At 39.3% G+C, this 17,085-nt stretch overlaps 3 protein-coding genes across 3 annotated transcripts; 2 read left to right on the top strand and 1 right to left on the bottom strand.

Moving 5' to 3' along the window:
- Positions 1-1,547: 1,547 nt before the first annotated feature.
- On the top strand, positions 1,548-2,750 carry dbe (KRR1 small subunit processome component homolog dbe). The gene has a single exon (XM_089636007.1). It carries the CDS (start codon positions 1,652-1,654, stop codon positions 2,678-2,680), a length of 1,029 nt encoding a protein of 342 aa, XP_089492133.1. The 5' UTR covers positions 1,548-1,651; the 3' UTR covers positions 2,681-2,750.
- A 472-nt stretch (positions 2,751-3,222) lies between these two features.
- Positions 3,223-7,861, bottom strand: SerRS-m (Seryl-tRNA synthetase, mitochondrial). The gene is made up of 4 exons (XM_089636006.1): positions 7,105-7,861; positions 5,823-6,010; positions 3,916-4,083; positions 3,223-3,544 (listed from the first exon to the last, which is right to left on the bottom strand). The coding sequence occupies exons 1-4, from the start codon at positions 7,714-7,716 to the stop codon at positions 3,223-3,225; spliced, it is 1,290 nt and encodes a 429-aa protein (XP_089492132.1). The 5' UTR covers positions 7,717-7,861.
- A 280-nt stretch (positions 7,862-8,141) lies between these two features.
- Positions 8,142-16,634, top strand: LOC149420151 (DNA (cytosine-5)-methyltransferase 1.S-like). Its single transcript, XM_089636005.1, has 8 exons — positions 8,142-8,478; positions 8,799-8,898; positions 9,524-10,028; positions 10,901-11,114; positions 11,203-14,221; positions 14,310-14,490; positions 14,671-14,852; positions 15,834-16,634. The coding sequence occupies exons 1-8, from the start codon at positions 8,333-8,335 to the stop codon at positions 15,909-15,911; spliced, it is 4,425 nt and encodes a 1,474-aa protein (XP_089492131.1). The 5' UTR covers positions 8,142-8,332; the 3' UTR covers positions 15,912-16,634.
- Positions 16,635-17,085: the final 451 nt, after the last annotated feature.

The following is a 17,085-nucleotide window of genomic DNA, read 5'->3' as shown; positions in this document are numbered from 1 at the left end:
TGCGCGATTTCGCGGGATTTGAAAAGGGTGGATTTGCAAACCCTACTTCTATTCCCGATATGGCGTTATTATGCATGTTAGTTTATCATTAAATAATAATACTTTGTTGGATAATGATTGACCTAGACCCTCTTCTTATGATTTCAAATATAAACAATAATATCCCGCTGATAACAATTTTCGCTTAGTTCGAGTTGTTGAAGAGGTCAATTGTAGCAGGTCACTGGCTCTGGCTATCAGATACCGCAAATGTATTTCACATTGAAAAACACAGGTTCAACCTAGCGGCAGACCGCAGTCTTATTAATACAATACATGATAATAATTTTAATAATAACCTAAATAAGTACTTATATACAGAAAAAAATATTTCAATGGGTGGTTATTAAGTTATTTTTATTAAAAAAATACATTTCATAAATTAAATTATCATAAAATAGGTAATAATTACTTTTATGTATTTATTGAAAACTTATATAAACTAACACATTTTTGTTTAAAAATAATAACAATTTTTCACCGCTCATTATAATATTTTGTCATTTGATTAAATAGAGGTTTAACTAATTTATTATTTATTCAAATAGAAATGATGCTACAAAGAGATTGTGCAATTATTGAACGCAGGTCTGCGGTCTGCGGTAAGCGGTCTGCGGTCTGCCGCTGCGGCTTGCATTTTGCCGCCGACCTCGGAAACGTCCCTTGACTTTAAAATATCATTTTCAAATGAGCTTTTATAAAAATAGGTTTAGAGAAAAGAGTAATGGGACTTAGGAAAAGTAAAAGGCAAAGATAACAAAGGATTACAAAATTTATATTTATAAAACAATATTTCTACAAATTTAGTCAAAGATGCAAGAAATTCTTGGAAATTTTATTTTTCTGTAATTATCATTTTACAGATGGAAATTTAAAAAATATATTCTCTAAGGAGATACGCTCCATTGCTTTACATAAATATTTTTGAGGGTGTAGATTCGGTAGCGGGAGGAATAAACCCATCGCACCACACGGTGTGGATGACAAAACGTACGACACTCTGGTGTAAATCCCAGGGGTTGTGCCACCACAACTTCTGCCATAAGCTACCACACACACGACCCGTGCAAAACCCCAAGGGTTCTTATGCACTTTAAGATTAAAAAAAAAAAAAATTATGGAAAATATTTTTAAAGGTACGTACTTTATTAAACTAGGATTTTTTACAATTTTTTGTCTTTAATGGAGTAGGAATAAAATTATTTACGAGTCTTAACGACCATTTTAAAATAAGATTATTTTTTAATCTATTTTGTACATGGAAAAAAACATGTCATCCATTTACTCACATAATATCATTTTTAAGGCATGATTGTTTTAATATTCAACTTTAAACTCGTGTATGCCTAAGAAAGATGAATTTCATATTATTTTTTTATATTGTTACCAGTAGTACGTTTATTTATTAAAAACTGTGATCCTTATGATTGTGCCCACCACTACTTCGTACCAAAACCATAGAATATGTTTCTCTTTGGTTTGTTCACTACTTTGTCCATGACTTCTAAGATATTTAATTTATCTCTGTAACATGTGCCTTTTTGACAGTTGAAATATTTACGTTGGCAGCCAAAATATTTAACTTTGTTTTTTGTTCAGTAATTCCTCAAAAATGACGGAATCCGGTGATGAAAACGAACCCTTGCCTTCTGGCCCTATAGACAATGCATGGGCAATGAAAATTCCTAAATTTAAACCGGAAGACAATCCTCACAGATTGTTAGAAGAAAGTGCATTCGCTACGTTATTTCCGAGCTACCGAGAAAAGTACCTCAAACAGTGTTGGCCCCTAGTTCAAAAGTCATTAGGTGAATATTTTATAACCGCAGAATTAGATCTCGTCGAAGGAAGTATGACAGTAAAAACTACCAGAAAGACTTGGGATCCGTACATTATTATCAAAGCCCGCGACATGATTAAACTTTTATCTAGAAGTGTCCCATTCGAACAAGCCGTTAGAGTCCTGCAGGATGACATAGGAGCGGATATTATCAAAATATCCTCCATGATAAGTAATAAGGAAAAATACATAAAGAGAAGGCAACGGCTCATCGGTCCCAACGGGTGTACATTAAAATCCATCGAGTTATTGACTAACTGTTACGTGCTGGTTCAAGGCAGCACAGTGTCAGCCCTCGGCCCCTACAAAGGTCTAGTTCAGGTTAGGCGAATAGTAGAAGACACCATGAACAATATCCATCCCATATATAACGTGAAAGCTCTCATGATCAAAAGGGAATTAGCGCGAGACCCGAAGCTAAAGAATGAGAGTTGGGAAAGGTTCCTGCCCAAGTTCGCCAGCAAGAATCTGAGCAAGAGAAAACAACCCAAGAATAAGAACAAGAAGAAAGCGTACACTCCATTCCCGCCTCCGCAGCAAGAGAGCAAGGTGGACATGCAGCTGGCGTCGGGAGAATACTTCTTGGCAGACGAGCAGAGGAAGAACAGGCTGCAAAAGGAGAAGGAAGAGAAGCACGCCACGGCAGCTAAAGCGCGCCAGGAGCGACGCCACAAAGATTTCATCCCGCCCACAGAGAAGCCCAAAGAGCCTAGCGAGGCACAGCCTCGCCTCGATGTCAAAGCTCTCAAAGCCAAGATGAAGAAAGCTTCCAAAGGACAGAAGGTCAAAAAATCTAAATAAAAACACATTTATTAAATATTATTTTATCATTTCTCCATCGACTTTTAATAAATCATTTCAAATTTAATAACTGTGTTTCATTGATCGTTACATCTCCCAATATTTCAACGGTTACCTCTGCTTATTGTAATGGGATAAGTTGCAAAAAGAATTACTGAAGCAAATCTTTGTTAAAACTTCCTAATGACATAGCCGAGATTAGCTGGTGTTTTAATGGAACATGCTACGAGGAACTAGTGTCATTAATCCCTTCGGCACTGGTGCACACGCCAAACGGGTTTCTCCTACGACTCGCTCTTGTGTTCAACAGATCAGTTGTGGAATGACTTATTTATTACCTTTCTCCAAGAACACGGGTCTCTTCAAGACCCAGGTTCACTCCTTCCTTTGCTTATAAAGACCCTCCACACAGCACTCCCAAAAAAGAAATCAGCAGATGGTGGGTTCTGGCGTCGTAAAGTTGATTCACATTGTTCAGTAAGAAAAAAAATGTGTCAAAACTCAGGCTACTATAAAAACAAGTTGCAAAAATGGAATAAACTTTATTTCATCATTTTTATCAATTTCAAATGAGGAACAGCTTTTCTTTTGACAATGAATTCTTTCCCTGACATATACTTTCTAAGTGGCTCTGGAATGCTAATTCTTCCATCTTTCCGCTGGTGCGTTTCCAGAATGGCGATCAGCATCCGGGGGACTGCGCAGGCGGTTCCGTTAAGGGTGTGAGCAAAGGTACTTGGTGCTCCATCTCCTCGGGAATACTTGATGTCCAGCCTCCTGGACTGGTAGTCCGTGCAATTGCTGCAACTCGAGATCTCCCCGAAAGCTTTACGTCCCGGCATCCATGCCTCTATGTCGTACTTTCTGTAGAAAAAAGCCAATAAAAAATACACACATATTGTGTAAAATAGATTAAAAAAGGTATTCTTTTAAGGCTCTGGAAAACCAGTAACTTTTTATGTCAATGTGTTGTCGTCATCTTCTTTCAACTGCACCTTTTTAACACAGGATTTCCTAGCAAGACAAACACAGTACATAACCCATACTAATACTAATGTAATTTATAAAGTTGAAAATTATAAAAATATAAATAAAAATGCCCCCATTTACCAGAGCCAGTGGGATTCATTATGATGAGCTATTTTTAAAATGGGTTTATTATGTAAAAGGTTATTCAAAACGATGGAAGAGACTTTATTTCGTTACGTTTGCATTGATTTTGACGACATGTTCACCTGTAGGCCGGTGCTCCCAGTTCGTGTGGCGGCATATCCAGGACCCGCATATGCAGGCCCAACTTCCCAAAGATCTCCTCTTCAATGGCACGGAACTCTTCGAGGAATGCATCTGAATCCTCAGGACGGGTTACTCCAAACATTTCCACCTTTGTGAACTGATGAACTCTAAAAAAAGGAGATAAATTATTCTTGAAAGGTGATATTAATACAAAACATTGGAAGAAAGATGAATGCAGGAAACTCAAATAAAGAAGAAAACGATAAGTGCCCGATAATGTTCCTTTTAACCGAATAGCTCAATGCTCTGTCTTACTTACACTCCTCTGACATTGTAGTTCTCCATCCCATTTAAATTTGAAATATTTGATTCATGAAACATGTCCACAAGGGATTTCTTGTGTTCTTCTTTATTCTATGGTAGTTCTGAATAAAGATTTATCTAAAAAAGCGAGGCTAGCAGCACCTTAATGTATGGCAGTGACACATGGAACTGACAGAAGAAGAATTAAAGTAGACTGAATGCTGCACAAATGAGATCCCTGAAGCATCTGTGGGCTAAAACCATATTTGACCGTGTTAAAAATGTGGAGATCGGGAAAGAATGCAAGCCTGAAGAAAGCGTACTAGAGATTAAGAAAGAGGCGCTTAGAAGGTTTGGCCATATGTAGGAGATAAACGGAGAGTGTAAGGAGAATATATGACCCAAAAGTGAATGGTGGAAGAAGTAGGTGACACGACCAAGTGAATCAAATACTTCTGCCAATCTAGTCTCCTTCAACGGAATCAGTCTTCTATTGGTGTAACTCTAACTGCTAAGCTCAGGCATGGGCCCTCCATCAAAGCCAGAGTTAAGGTAGCCTCTTAGTACTGTACAGTACACAACTGCTAACCCTGTACAAAACACTGTTGAATTTGACGGCCACCTCTGGTCTAGAGCTCCAAAATGCATGAAAAAAATCGTGACTGCAAAGGCGGGCGGTCCGTTTATTAGATCGGAATCGGGATCAATCAGACGATCTTTGGAGCATGAGCATGTGTGTCGGGAAGAATTCCAAATGCACGCCTAACATTAGGACATAGTTTACACACGAGAACGGGTCATTTCTATGACTCGTTGATTCTTGAGTTCAACAGTTCGGCTGTGGAATTACTTAAATTAACTTAAAACTTATTTGCCGGCCTCTGTCTCCTTCCTAGGGTCCCTTTGAGAACCAGGTTCACTCCTTCCTATCCTCAAAAAGACCCTCCACACGGCCCTGTGGCCCAGGTGTCGTAGGGGTCATAGGGCCATAGGTGTGTAATGTAAAAAAATAAAATAAAATATCGAGTCAGAATAAAAGAAGAATATGTATGAGATGATGCACGAACGTGAACAGCTCCGTCCTGACCCCGAGAAGCATGCGACATATGATCAAACAGTTGAAGAAATGCAAGGGTCCAAAAAATTATTATACCCACGATTCTGTTAACCCTTTAACTGCAATTTTTTTTTGTTCGTTGGAAAGTGTCTCGAACACTAGGAACATGCCGTGTTGATAGGGCTAATGAAGCAAGGACGTTACACTTTACAGACGTCTGGCCCCGCCATAATATTTAACCTCTCCGCGAGTATGAACGAAACGGTTAGTCCGAATGAAAAAAGTCCCAAAGGAGTATGGACGCACCAGAGCTGAAATTCAAACGTCATATTTAACGAAAATATTTCACTTGGAAATATTTTAAAAAAAATTGAAATCACGTGGATGAATGTCGACCACATTTTTAATCACAGTATAAGATGGCAATACTGATACTATTATATAACAAAAATTTCAAATGGAACGAAAAATACTCCCCGGATACAGTTAACTTACAAAAATTCACTCGCCGTGAGGTTAAATATGAAAATGTTATATTATAATAACCTATATATCCCTCTCTGGTCTATAACCTTGGAACTCTCGGCTCTGTAGCAGCGGCTCACGGCGGCCAGCTTTAACGGCAAGTCTTCTTCCTTGTGCGTTGTATGCATGAGTAGGCCGGCCAGAGACATCTCTGCCGTGCCCGAGAGACACAGCTCAGCACCGTGGTGTGTAGAGTCTAAAGAATATATCTGCAAGTAGTTACAAACTCCTTAAAACACAACACACCTTACACTGTACCTTTATTTGGTGGTGAAGTTGTAATTGGTTGGGAATAAGGGCCTTGGATTAGTTGATCTGTGCAGGATTATGGCACTGAAAACAATCAATAATATGTAATACTGTTTTACATCTTTATAAAATTCATTTTGAGATAGCGAAATAAAAGTCAATGGGTTGTAATTAATATAATGAATTATTATCTGGAGTAACAGGAGATGAAAAAGAGACACAGGACAACTTTTTGCACACTTTTACTCGCTCTCACGCTGTTTCTGTGAACAGTAGACCTCGCGGCCAAAAAAGTATGTTTCAAATTTTCTCTTATTTAATAAATCAAAACCAAACTTTCCTCTGAAATTATAAAATTTCTAAGTAGGTACTTAAATACCTACCTGCTCAACTTTTTGTAACTAGATACTTAAATACCTACCTGCTCAACTTTTTGTAAGTAGGTACTTAAATACCTACCTGCTCAACTTTTTGATGGCCGACACAAAATTTACTCCACGCGCCGAATGATTCTATTTTCGTAATAATTTACTTGTTTTTTGCAACATAATGTTTTTGTAAATTATACTGTCTTACCAGGTAATAATAAATAGTAATAATAATTGGATGACTTGTATAGCGCCGTTTTTTTGCAAAATCACCTCAAGGGCGCTAATATAATAGGGTGTTAATATATTTATAAAAATAGTACATAATATACCTTAGTACATAGTAGTTTCTCCAAAATAGCTAGTTATATTCAGACAAATGATTTTGTAATAGTATCTGTAAGGATGCGATGGCATTCAAGATGTTAATTATAAATCATACGATACTTTATGTAACTTTTTTTTAAAATTACAAGTAAGGTATTTTACAATTTTTCCAAAGAAATGTCACTATTTCAGTGAAAATTCTTTTACAAACTTTCTACAGGCAGGTACCATAATATTGAAAAATGCGAATTACGCTCAGTCAAAAATGTTTAAATTAGAATTTGTTAAACATTTGCAGTGGACATGTCGATTAAAAATGTCAACTTAATAAAATGATATAATATATAATATGAACCTACTTGAGTTCTTTCTCCAGTTGTAGCCATCCCACACGATTCTATAACATGACTTGGCAATACATCGGGGACTGAAACCAATTGAAACCCTTTCTCTACTAAGTGGCTAACGGAGTACTTTATCAAAGCCTCCTCGAGCTCCGCTAAATCACTCATGAAGTAGTAGCTGCGATGTCCAGTCATGGTACCTAATTGATCAGTTCTCATGATATTTAAATATCTCGCTATGTCCGCCAACTCTAGAGGCTCGTAATCTCCAAACTCCGGCTTCTCATTTATTAACTTTACTATCTTTGGATCGTTGCCATAATTCTTAACTAGCTGATGAGTTTTATTTGGGATTTTTCTTGCTGCTTCGTATAATAGCAGTCCTAAATCATCAACTTTCGAAGAATCGTTATTTTTTGCATCCAAGTACTGTTTGTAAATATCAATAACATTCTTTATGTTGCCCACACCTTTGCGATTATTTATATTAGTCTGGATTTCTTCGAGGTTATTTTCATTGCATAAATATGGTAAATCAAATTTCATAATTGAATGCGATGAATATTGTCTGATATTTGAAATTAACCTTACTTTACGTAACAAATTACACATCTTTAAGCTTATCATTTTTCTCGTGTTAACGAACTTATAATACTATAAAAGCGTTTACACTCGGTTCAAAATATTATGTAGGTGCAGTCATCCAAAATATTTTGTATTTGTGTTTTGATATTATTTTGACTATTGACAGATGACATACATAGAAACACATGTAACCAAGAAAGATAAGTAATTTAGGGAAATTGTAGGAAGCATTGAGTAATATAGTTTGCAAAGTCTAAAGCCATTTTAAATTCCTGCGCTCACGATCATTGTACTCGTCACCATCTAATATTTTCCTGTGATGTCACACGTGTTTCATTGTTGACGAATGCTTTTTTTTATAATGTAAATTACTTTGCGAAAAATATTTATGTTTCTCTGGAATATTGTATTCTATGGAATTCTCGTTCCCGCCAAATCTCATGCAATTCTGCTGTCATAGTGAATTGTTCAATTTGTAAACAGGGAAATAAATGTGCTTTAGTTTGCCCCAATAGTATTTTCGTGTCGTATTGTACACAATATATATTGGCTTTTCATTGTTTTACACTTATTTGCTAAGAACATTATCTACCAACGGCAGTAAGTGATACTAAATGATTTGCTCGTAGCCTGGTGTGATTATTTAAAACAAAGCAAAATGCCAGTTGGTACGGATTTGCCGCCGTCGAATATTGAGGATGGTGACCAATCTGTTAAGTTGTCCCCTAAAACTCCCAGCCGAGCCCTGAAAAGAAGCTTGCCTGTTGATGAAAATCAGAGTCCCAATGAGAAAAATATTAACAGGTATGTTACCTTTACAAAAAGTTATACATCTCTCATATTTTAGATTATTAAACCATGCCAAAGCAAGCATACTTTGGGAAGAAAGAAACAACTTTAAATCAACCACTTAAAGTAGACTTTTGAAGAAACAATTACATGAAAGTATATAAAATTTAAATATGTATAGACTTTGAGGATTGAGGTCTAGAGTTTATGATTCTGTCCTCTCTTGAGAATCCTCCATAGAAATATTATTTAATTCAATGACTTATATTTTTGTGCAACTATTATTATGATTATCAATATCTCGGGAAGATTATTTGATCTGTAATTTTGTTTAGAAAAACCAGAGCGTCAGCTCGCCAATCCACCGGAAAGCAGCCGACTATGCTGGACATGTTCAGCAAGAAGAGGCCACGAGATGAGGAAGAAAATGACCAGGTGATTTTTTATTATTTATGTCACCTGCCCGAGTTTCAACACTTTTTTCTTCAATTGAAAAGTATGGAGAAACAATATGGCGTCTTGTCTTATTTTTGACAGTTAAATTTCGATCCAAAGTACATCGTGCGAATGATGTTTTGAGCTAAAAATAGTTAGGTTGGCCTAAGATTTCCAAACAGAAAAGCTATTCCAATTTTTTTGCTTCTTCGGATAAACAGAATTCTGCTTCATTGCCGAGATCGCATTTTTTACTTTGTTCATTCTTCAAATGGGTCCAGTGCCCTTGAGGTTAGTTTTACAAAACAACGCCGTACAAATTATCTAATTATAATAAACAACATTTTACTCATGTGGAGAGACGTTGCCACAACTATTTTTAGTACAATGTTCTGACGACAGCTGCAAAACATTTTTGTAAGGTTCTTCAAACATTACAATCAGCATCAGAACATCTGGACTGGCAGTGCCTGTATTATATGCACCGTAAATATATTCACCATAATCAATACATTTAATGAAGTCAAATGCGTGGGATATGAAGCTATCGAGACCATTCTGTAATATTTATTAAACTATCCTATCATTGCTTGTACATCTATTTTCAATGTGACCTTCATTACAGAGAGCAGTAAAGCCTAAAGTCGATGAAAAAAACTCTTTGGCGATTGACATTAAAACCCCAACGGAAAGCAATAAAGATACCCCCACTAATAAGGTGGAAGAAGCAACAGCACCTAGTTCAACTTCCCAAAAAAGTGCCAAGGATAAAGCTGTTAGCAAAGATAACGCTGCTAGTAAGGATACTGTTAACAAAGAAAACGCTGTTAATAAGGATAATGTTGTTAACAAGGATATTGCTGCCAACAAGGATGTTGCTGTCAACAGGGATAACGCTGCTGACAAAGATGACACTGTTAGCAAAGATGAGGATGTTAAAATGGATATCGTAGAAGAAGAGAATGACAAAAAGGACGTTGAAAAGATAGAGAACAAGGATTTGGTAGAGCGATGCGCGAGCTGTTGCCAGATTGTGAACGATCCAGAAGTGAAGTACTACCATGGTCACCCGCAGGACTCGGTGGAGGAGTATATTGCCCTGACTGATGAGAAGTTGGTGCTCACCACCAGTGAGTGCTCCTTTTTAATTTACTTCTTGTAATTTAATGGCATTTTTTTTTAAGAAGAGAAACATTCCCGGGTCACAAATGACCTGACAATATTTGAAAATCTCTTACTACCATCACAGTAAGCGGAAAATGTTGCTTATGTCGTGATGAAGGACCTAGCCAGCCAAGGAATTGAACTCACTACGCCTGGGTGGGACTCAGATGAGATGCCAACTTAGCCACTGACCGGTTCACTGACTTTCAAACCAAATTTTGTCCAACTGAAGCTTTTTCTAGTCACATTAAAGCTAGCCGTTGCCACAAAGTGCTGTTCCCTCTAAAGACATAAACCCATGGAAGTAGGCTTGTCCCTGGGTAAACTAAATGAACTAATCTCAATCTTTCCTTTATTCTGGTCTAATTGATTGAACATTTTCAACTTCGGATTACATATGTATCTATTCATTGACTGTCACATATTGGTCAGTAACTAAATTATATATGATATATTATATCATGTATAACTTACAATCTGTTCACAATTACATATTATGTCATGTATAACTTACGATCTGTATGATATGTAGCTTTTTTTAATTCTCTTTAGCACGTGAATATACCTAGTATATTTTAGAAATAACACCCAATGTAAATTAATATTATATAATCTTTAATAATAATTAAGATACACACATATTTAAAACATCAAGAACATTAAATTTGTAATCTAAAAAAAGTCAAGCCAGGTTAAAGGTTCTTCTAAAACAAACCATTCTCCTCATAACTACGGTCTGACTGAAAAATCCCAATATTTCTTTGGGAAAAACATTTTTACAATCTTCAAGGGAACAGAAAAACCTGTTTCAAAAATATACACATTTTAATAACTTCAGGTGACGAAGGGGACATTACGGAGAGGCCCCACGTGAACATAACGGGGTTTTCCCTGTACGACCGCGAGGGTCACTTGTGCCCCATCGACGGGGGCCTCATTGAGTCGGACGTGCGTCTCTACATGTCCGGGTACCTCAAGTCCATCTGCAGCGACTCCCCCGACATTGACTCCGATTCCCTTCCTGTCAAGGAAGTGGGCCCCATTGTGGAATGGTAAATTATTCATTCATCATTCCATTTAAATCATATTACATAAATTTAAAATGCTCACATTATATAACATTACATTGTTCTATTTCAGGGGCATCCACGGTTTCGATGGTGGCCAACAGAATTGCATTATTCTCTCTACTGCATTTGGAGAGTACAACCTGCTAAAGCCCAGTGAAGAGTACACATGCGTCATGGGTGACTTCTACGAGAGAATCCGAATCAGCAAAGTGACCATAGAGTATCTGGAAGAGTTCCACTACTTGCAGCCCACTTACGAGGATTTACTCATGGTTATTAAAGAGAGCTCAATACCGGAACTCGACGACATGATGATGACTGAAGAAATGTTGCATAAGCACGCCAGGTATATTTGTGACCAAGTTGTCAGCTTGGAAGTTGACGACGAAGATGAGCCACCGCTCATCACCCTGCCCTGCATGAGGGAACTCATCAAACTTTTCGGAATCAAGTTTGGTAAAAGACAAACTAAGCCAAAGCTTCAACATAAAAAGAAAGCCGCTGCTGCTTCGTGGACCAAAGCCACTACGACTTCTCTGGTCAGAAACACCTTTGAAATGTTCTTCTCCAACCAACTGGAGCAGCAGGCGGAGAAAGACATGGTGGTGCGGAGGAAGCGGTGCGGCATCTGCGACACGTGTCAGCTGCCCGACTGCGGGAAGTGCACGGCCTGCCGCGCCATGGGCAAGTTTGGGGGCGCTGGCAAGACCAAGAAGGCCTGCGTGCAGAGGAACTGCCCCAACATGGCCGTAGAACAAGCTGAAGAATCCGACCCTGAAGATGAAGAAGAATACAGACAACTTTCAGAGAAGAATAACTCCGACTCTATGGAAGACGGTGTACCCGTGAAACTCACCGGGGCAGGAGTTAAGAACATACAGTGGGTCGGAGAGCCTGTGAAGTCAGAAATGAATAAAATGTATTACGAAAGGGTTAAAATAAATGATCTAGAAGTCCAGATTGGAGACTTTGTGATGGTCGACACCATGTCTCCCAGTATTCCCCATCTAGTGACCAAGATCACGTACATGTGGAAGGAAGCCATGACCCCCAAAGCTGGATTCTTCCATGGCCAAGTTTTCTTTAGGGCCAGCGAATCAGTTCTCGGGGAGGTCAGTGACCCGCGCGAAGTGTTCCTCGCTGATAGATGCTGCAATGGGGCTCCCCTGTCCTCCGTACTGAGACTCGCTCACGTAGAGAAGAGGGATATCCCCGCCGACTGGTTCAACCTCGGAGGAGAAGACAATAAAGATGAATTACTGGAAGATGATGGAAAGAATTATTACTATCAAAAGTTCTATGACAAACTCTTCGCTAGATTTGAAGATCTTCCTTCGGATCCACCGTGCGCTAATGAATCCAGGAAGCATCGCTTCTGTCCGTCTTGCGATAGAAAGAGCAAGAAGTATGCCCTAACTATTCCTAAAGTTATTAACAAAGTGGAGATGAAATCCGAGAGCCTGAAGGAATCCAACAAGTCAGAATGGGAAGCCGTCAAGTGGCGAGATGTTGAATTTAAAAAGGGAGGCGGCGTTTTTCTTAAACCGGGAACGTTCAAGTTTAAAAACATGCACAGTGAAGATAATCCTGTCAAAGCTAAAATTGATAAAGTGGATGAAACTATCTACACAGAGTACTATCGAAAAAGCGACTCAAACATGCGTGGATCCAACGTGGACACGGTGGAACCATTCTGTGTGGGGTACATCGCAGCTGTCCTCGCCAGAGGGGAGGGGCCCCTCATCAACCCCCAGGACATATACTTGAAGGTAAACGTGCTCTACCGCCCCGAGAACACTTCCAAAGAAGACTACACTGCTGATGACCTTAACATGGTTTACTGGTCGGATGAACAGAGGGAGATACAGTTCTCCGCCGTCATGGGCCCCTGTCAGTTAGTGCACATCGATAACATTCCCGAGGAAACAACCGTAGCGGAATGGTCTGCGCAAGATTTCAATAGATTCTACTTCCGGCAAGCGTATCACAAGGCGGAAGGAAAGTTCATAGAGGCCCCGGAGTTGGCCAAGAGCATCGGAAATCTGGGAATAAAGAAAGGAAAATTGAAGGGTAAGGGCAAAGGAAAAGGCACCAAAGTGGAGATTGATCAAACGTCTAAGATCGAGGAAGTTAAAGTGGAGCCACTGAGGACGTTGGATGTGTTCGCTGGCTGCGGCGGACTTTCCGAAGGTCTCCATCAGTCCGGCATTGCCGTCAGTCACTGGGCCATAGAGTCCATGTCCGCCGCTGCCCGGGCTTACCAGCTGAATAATCCCAAGTGTACAGTTTACACCGAAGACTGCAACACCCTGCTGAAGAGCGCCATGGATGGCAGCACCCACAGCACGGAGGGGCACCTGCTGCCCAGGCGGGGGGAGGTGGAGCTGCTGTGCGGGGGTCCACCTTGCCAGGGCTTCTCGGGAATGAACAGATTTAACTCTCGCGAATATTCCAACTTCAAAAATTCACTAGTAGCTTCTTACTTATCTTACTGCGATTACTATCGTCCCAAATATTTCATTCTCGAGAATGTTCGTAACTTTGTCGCTTTCAAGAAAGGCATGGTCTTGAAGTTGACGCTGCGGTGTCTCTTGAAAATGGGTTACCAGTGCACATTCGGAGTGGTACAAGCCGGGAACTACGGAGTTCCGCAGACGAGGCGTCGGCTGATCATCCTGGCTTCGGCCCCTGGCTACGGTCTGCCCCTGTACCCGGAGCCCACTCACGTGTTCAGCCGCCGGGCGTGCACTCTCTCCGTGGCCATCGATGGGAAGCGCTTCAACTCCAACATCATCTGGGATGAATCCGCCCCGAGAAGGACCTGCACCATCCGGGATGCCATGAGTGACTTACCATTTGTGTCCAACGGAGCCGTCAAGCCGGAGATAGAGTATGGTTCAAGCCCCGAGAGCCACTTCCAGAGAATGATCCGTAGTAAAGATCCGTCTGCCAGATTAAGAGACCATATTTGCAAGAACATGGCGCCTCTGATTCAAGCCAGAATCACAAGAATCCCAACCACACCAGGCTCTGACTGGAGAGATCTTCCCAATGTTGCTGTCACATTGTCTGATGGCTCCAGATCAAAGGTTAGTAAGACTTTATTGATGATTTAACTGAATACTAGCCTGACAACTAATTGTAAATTTCATTTCACAAACATATTTTGTTGACTAGGTATTGCAGTACCGCCACAACGACACAAAGAATGGTCGGGGGGCCAATGGGGCCCTGCGGGGCGTGTGTGCCTGTGCCTCCCGCCGCCCCTGTGAGCCCATGGACAAGCAGGACAACACCCTGATCCCCTGGTGTCTTCCTCACACCGGTAACAGACACAATAACTGGGCCGGCCTGTACGGTAAGATTAAGTTTTTATGATGATTAAACTTTTCATGCGTTCAGCATTCTAAGTTAAGATAATAAATGAACACGTTATGTACTTTTCATTAGTTTCACTCGGAACTACATTATGTTAAAATTCAGTACTTTACAACAACTGATCAGAGTGTCCAATGATTTAAATAATTTGGTGTTGCAGGTCGTGTTTCATGGGACGGCTATTTCAGCACCACTGTGACAGATCCCGAGCCGATGGGCAAGCAGGGGCGCGTGCTGCACCCCGAGCAGCCCCGCGTGGTCACAGTGCGCGAGTGTGCCCGCTCCCAGGGTTTCCCCGACACCTACACCTTTGCCGGCACCATTCAAGACAAGCACAGACAGGTTATTATTGTTATTTGTTAACCCTTAGAAGCTGGAGCCCTGCTATTGCAGTGTTGAAGAATTGTGCCCACCCACGTCATGAAGCACTGCGATTGCAGTGTCGACCTTATACATTCATTTTGCGATATTACTTATACAAGGTTTGTTAAACACCAAAATCAAAATGTCGCTTTATCAAGTATGGTATTGGTTTCATGTTGGCCTTAAACAATAACCTTGTACCTTCAAAGACATGTTGTGGAAGTTTGTGCCATGCTTCCACTACCCTATTTGCAAGGAAGTGTTGCAAAAGGTGTTTTATTCAAGAATGTGACAGGGTATGCAGGATCTAACGACCTTAAAGCGCCTCCGGGGACGGCCAATACAAATTGTTGATAAAGCTTCATTCAAAATACTCATCACACGAGAGTCTCTCTAAACGATTAATGAGAATCATTGACGTAAACTTTGTCCATCTCTTAAGATCAGTTTAAAATATCAAGCTAAGGGCCAGTTTGATCAACCGTCACATTTGAGTTGATTTGTCACGAAAAACTGCGCTGTATAAATAAATTATTCAATAATTTATTTTTTTTACTTTGTCCTCTTCTACGAGATTGCCAACACTGGCTTCTAGTCGCAAAAAGAGTACTGAATAGGCTGGCACCATTAATTGACTGATAATCTTACTCAGGGGCAACTCACGCCTGGTTGGCCATGTCTGATGCATCCTATAGACTTTTTCAATCCTCCCATATGAATGCTCCAAGTTTGGGTACCGAACATTCAACACGCTCGGTCCATAATCTTGGAATGACCCGTCTTTTTAAGGTCAGAAACTTGTTTTGACAACTTTAAAAACACTTTTTAGGGCGCTATAGAAAGTTTATTTTATTATCATTGTCACAAATCGATCAATGATCAATGCCATATGATTTTTGGCTTATAATTTCTATTTAGAATTAAGAATTTAGTTAAAACGTGTATTGATTTATTTTGCAGATTGGTAATGCTGTCCCCCCTCCACTCGGAGCAGCCTTAGGCCGCGAAATAAGAAGAACCCTCGTTGCTAAATCATAAAACAACTTCTAAACGTTAAAACGTTTGTACCTGTTCTGTCCACCTCTTACCTAATCTCGAGCGCTGAGCTCTGTTCACCGACGGGTTGGGTTATCTTACTCTTAAACTCTCAGTAACTACACCTCCGTCTAGCTTGCCAGAGTTGACCATTTTACCCGTCACCAGGGTTCATCCTTGTTCTTTTATTACATTTCGGTTAGTCTGAGGTGTATTCTAGCAACTGTCGCGTGTGTTTCTGTTAGTTTTGTCTTCTAGCAAGCGTAAAAACATCACATCTTAAACTTAAATGAAAAATGAAAATTTTACGAAAGATCGATTGCTGTATTTGTTTGTTTTTACAAAATACCTGTTGTAATTTTGAGCCTATTTTGTATAAATGGACTATTATGCGCCGCTTTCACTAATTGGACATTTACCCTGTTTTTAGAGTGGCGGATTAATGGAAGAGTACTGTACGTTCATTTAGGGCCTTACCAATTAAATGTTTTAAAATTTTCACAACTGATAAACAATCGTTAATATATGGTAAATCAGTTGTGTAAAATTTTAAACGCCTTTAATAATAATAATAACAGGGTTAATTTTTTCTTTTGCACCTCTTATTAAGTTCAGTTATGATCACCAGATGGTTTTGTCATGTTGTGAATACTATGTATTATGTATAATTATTAATATTTTTATCATTTGACAACAGGTTTAGTAAACCTTTTTACACCTAGTTACCTGTTTTATTACTTATAATTCTAAAATAATTTTAAAACTCACAATACCACGATGCTCCTTGTTTACTTAAAGTTTTCAACATCTTCCTGCTGGAATAGCATAGGTATAGAGTCATAATTACACCAGTGAGATATTATGTTAAATTTTAAATTAATAAATTATGAAAATATTCCATTGTGATTTATTAATGTTCTTCCCTTTATGTGCATTTTATCAATTTATTTTAAGCAGGTACATAGTATAGTATAGTACAAAATAGTAAAAGTTCATTTAGTTTATGTACGGCATAAGAAAGCAGCTATTCGGTGCCTGCTGAGGATGGATTCTATATATCTTTAAAATACATTGCCAATTTCAATGCCCATTACAAGTATTTCTGCAATGCATATAAATGACTCCAGAGTTGTGATGATTGAATGAACCAGACATATATTTTAAATCATTTTAGCCT

Source organism: Hesperophylax consimilis, chromosome 10 (assembly GCF_061612785.1).
Source record: "Hesperophylax consimilis isolate HC1 chromosome 10, BYU_Hcon_1.0, whole genome shotgun sequence".
In the NCBI taxonomy this organism is placed as follows: domain Eukaryota; kingdom Metazoa; phylum Arthropoda; class Insecta; order Trichoptera; family Limnephilidae; genus Hesperophylax; species Hesperophylax consimilis.
The sequence above is the reverse complement of the archived record's forward strand: the minus strand, read 5'-3'. Positions and strand labels throughout refer to the sequence as shown.

Coding starts and splice junctions, on each gene's coding strand:
- LOC149420151 (XM_089636005.1), top strand. CDS start 8,333: ATGCCAGTTGGTACGGATTTGCCGCCGTCGAATATTGAGGATGGTGAC. Junction 11,115..11,202: donor GTGGGCCCCATTGTGGAATG/GTAAATTATTCA, acceptor GTTCTATTTCAG/GGGCATCCACGGTTTCGATG. Junction 14,222..14,309: donor CTGATGGCTCCAGATCAAAG/GTTAGTAAGACT, acceptor TTTGTTGACTAG/GTATTGCAGTACCGCCACAA.
- SerRS-m (XM_089636006.1), bottom strand. CDS start 7,716: ATGATAAGCTTAAAGATGTGTAATTTGTTACGTAAAGTAAGGTTAATT. Junction 4,084..5,822: donor GACCAGAGAGGGATATATAG/GTTATTATAATA, acceptor TCCTTTTTTTAG/AGTTCATCAGTTCACAAAGG. Junction 3,545..3,915: donor CTGGGAGCACCGGCCTACAG/GTGAACATGTCG, acceptor TTTTTTCTACAG/AAAGTACGACATAGAGGCAT.
- dbe (XM_089636007.1), top strand. CDS start 1,652: ATGACGGAATCCGGTGATGAAAACGAACCCTTGCCTTCTGGCCCTATA.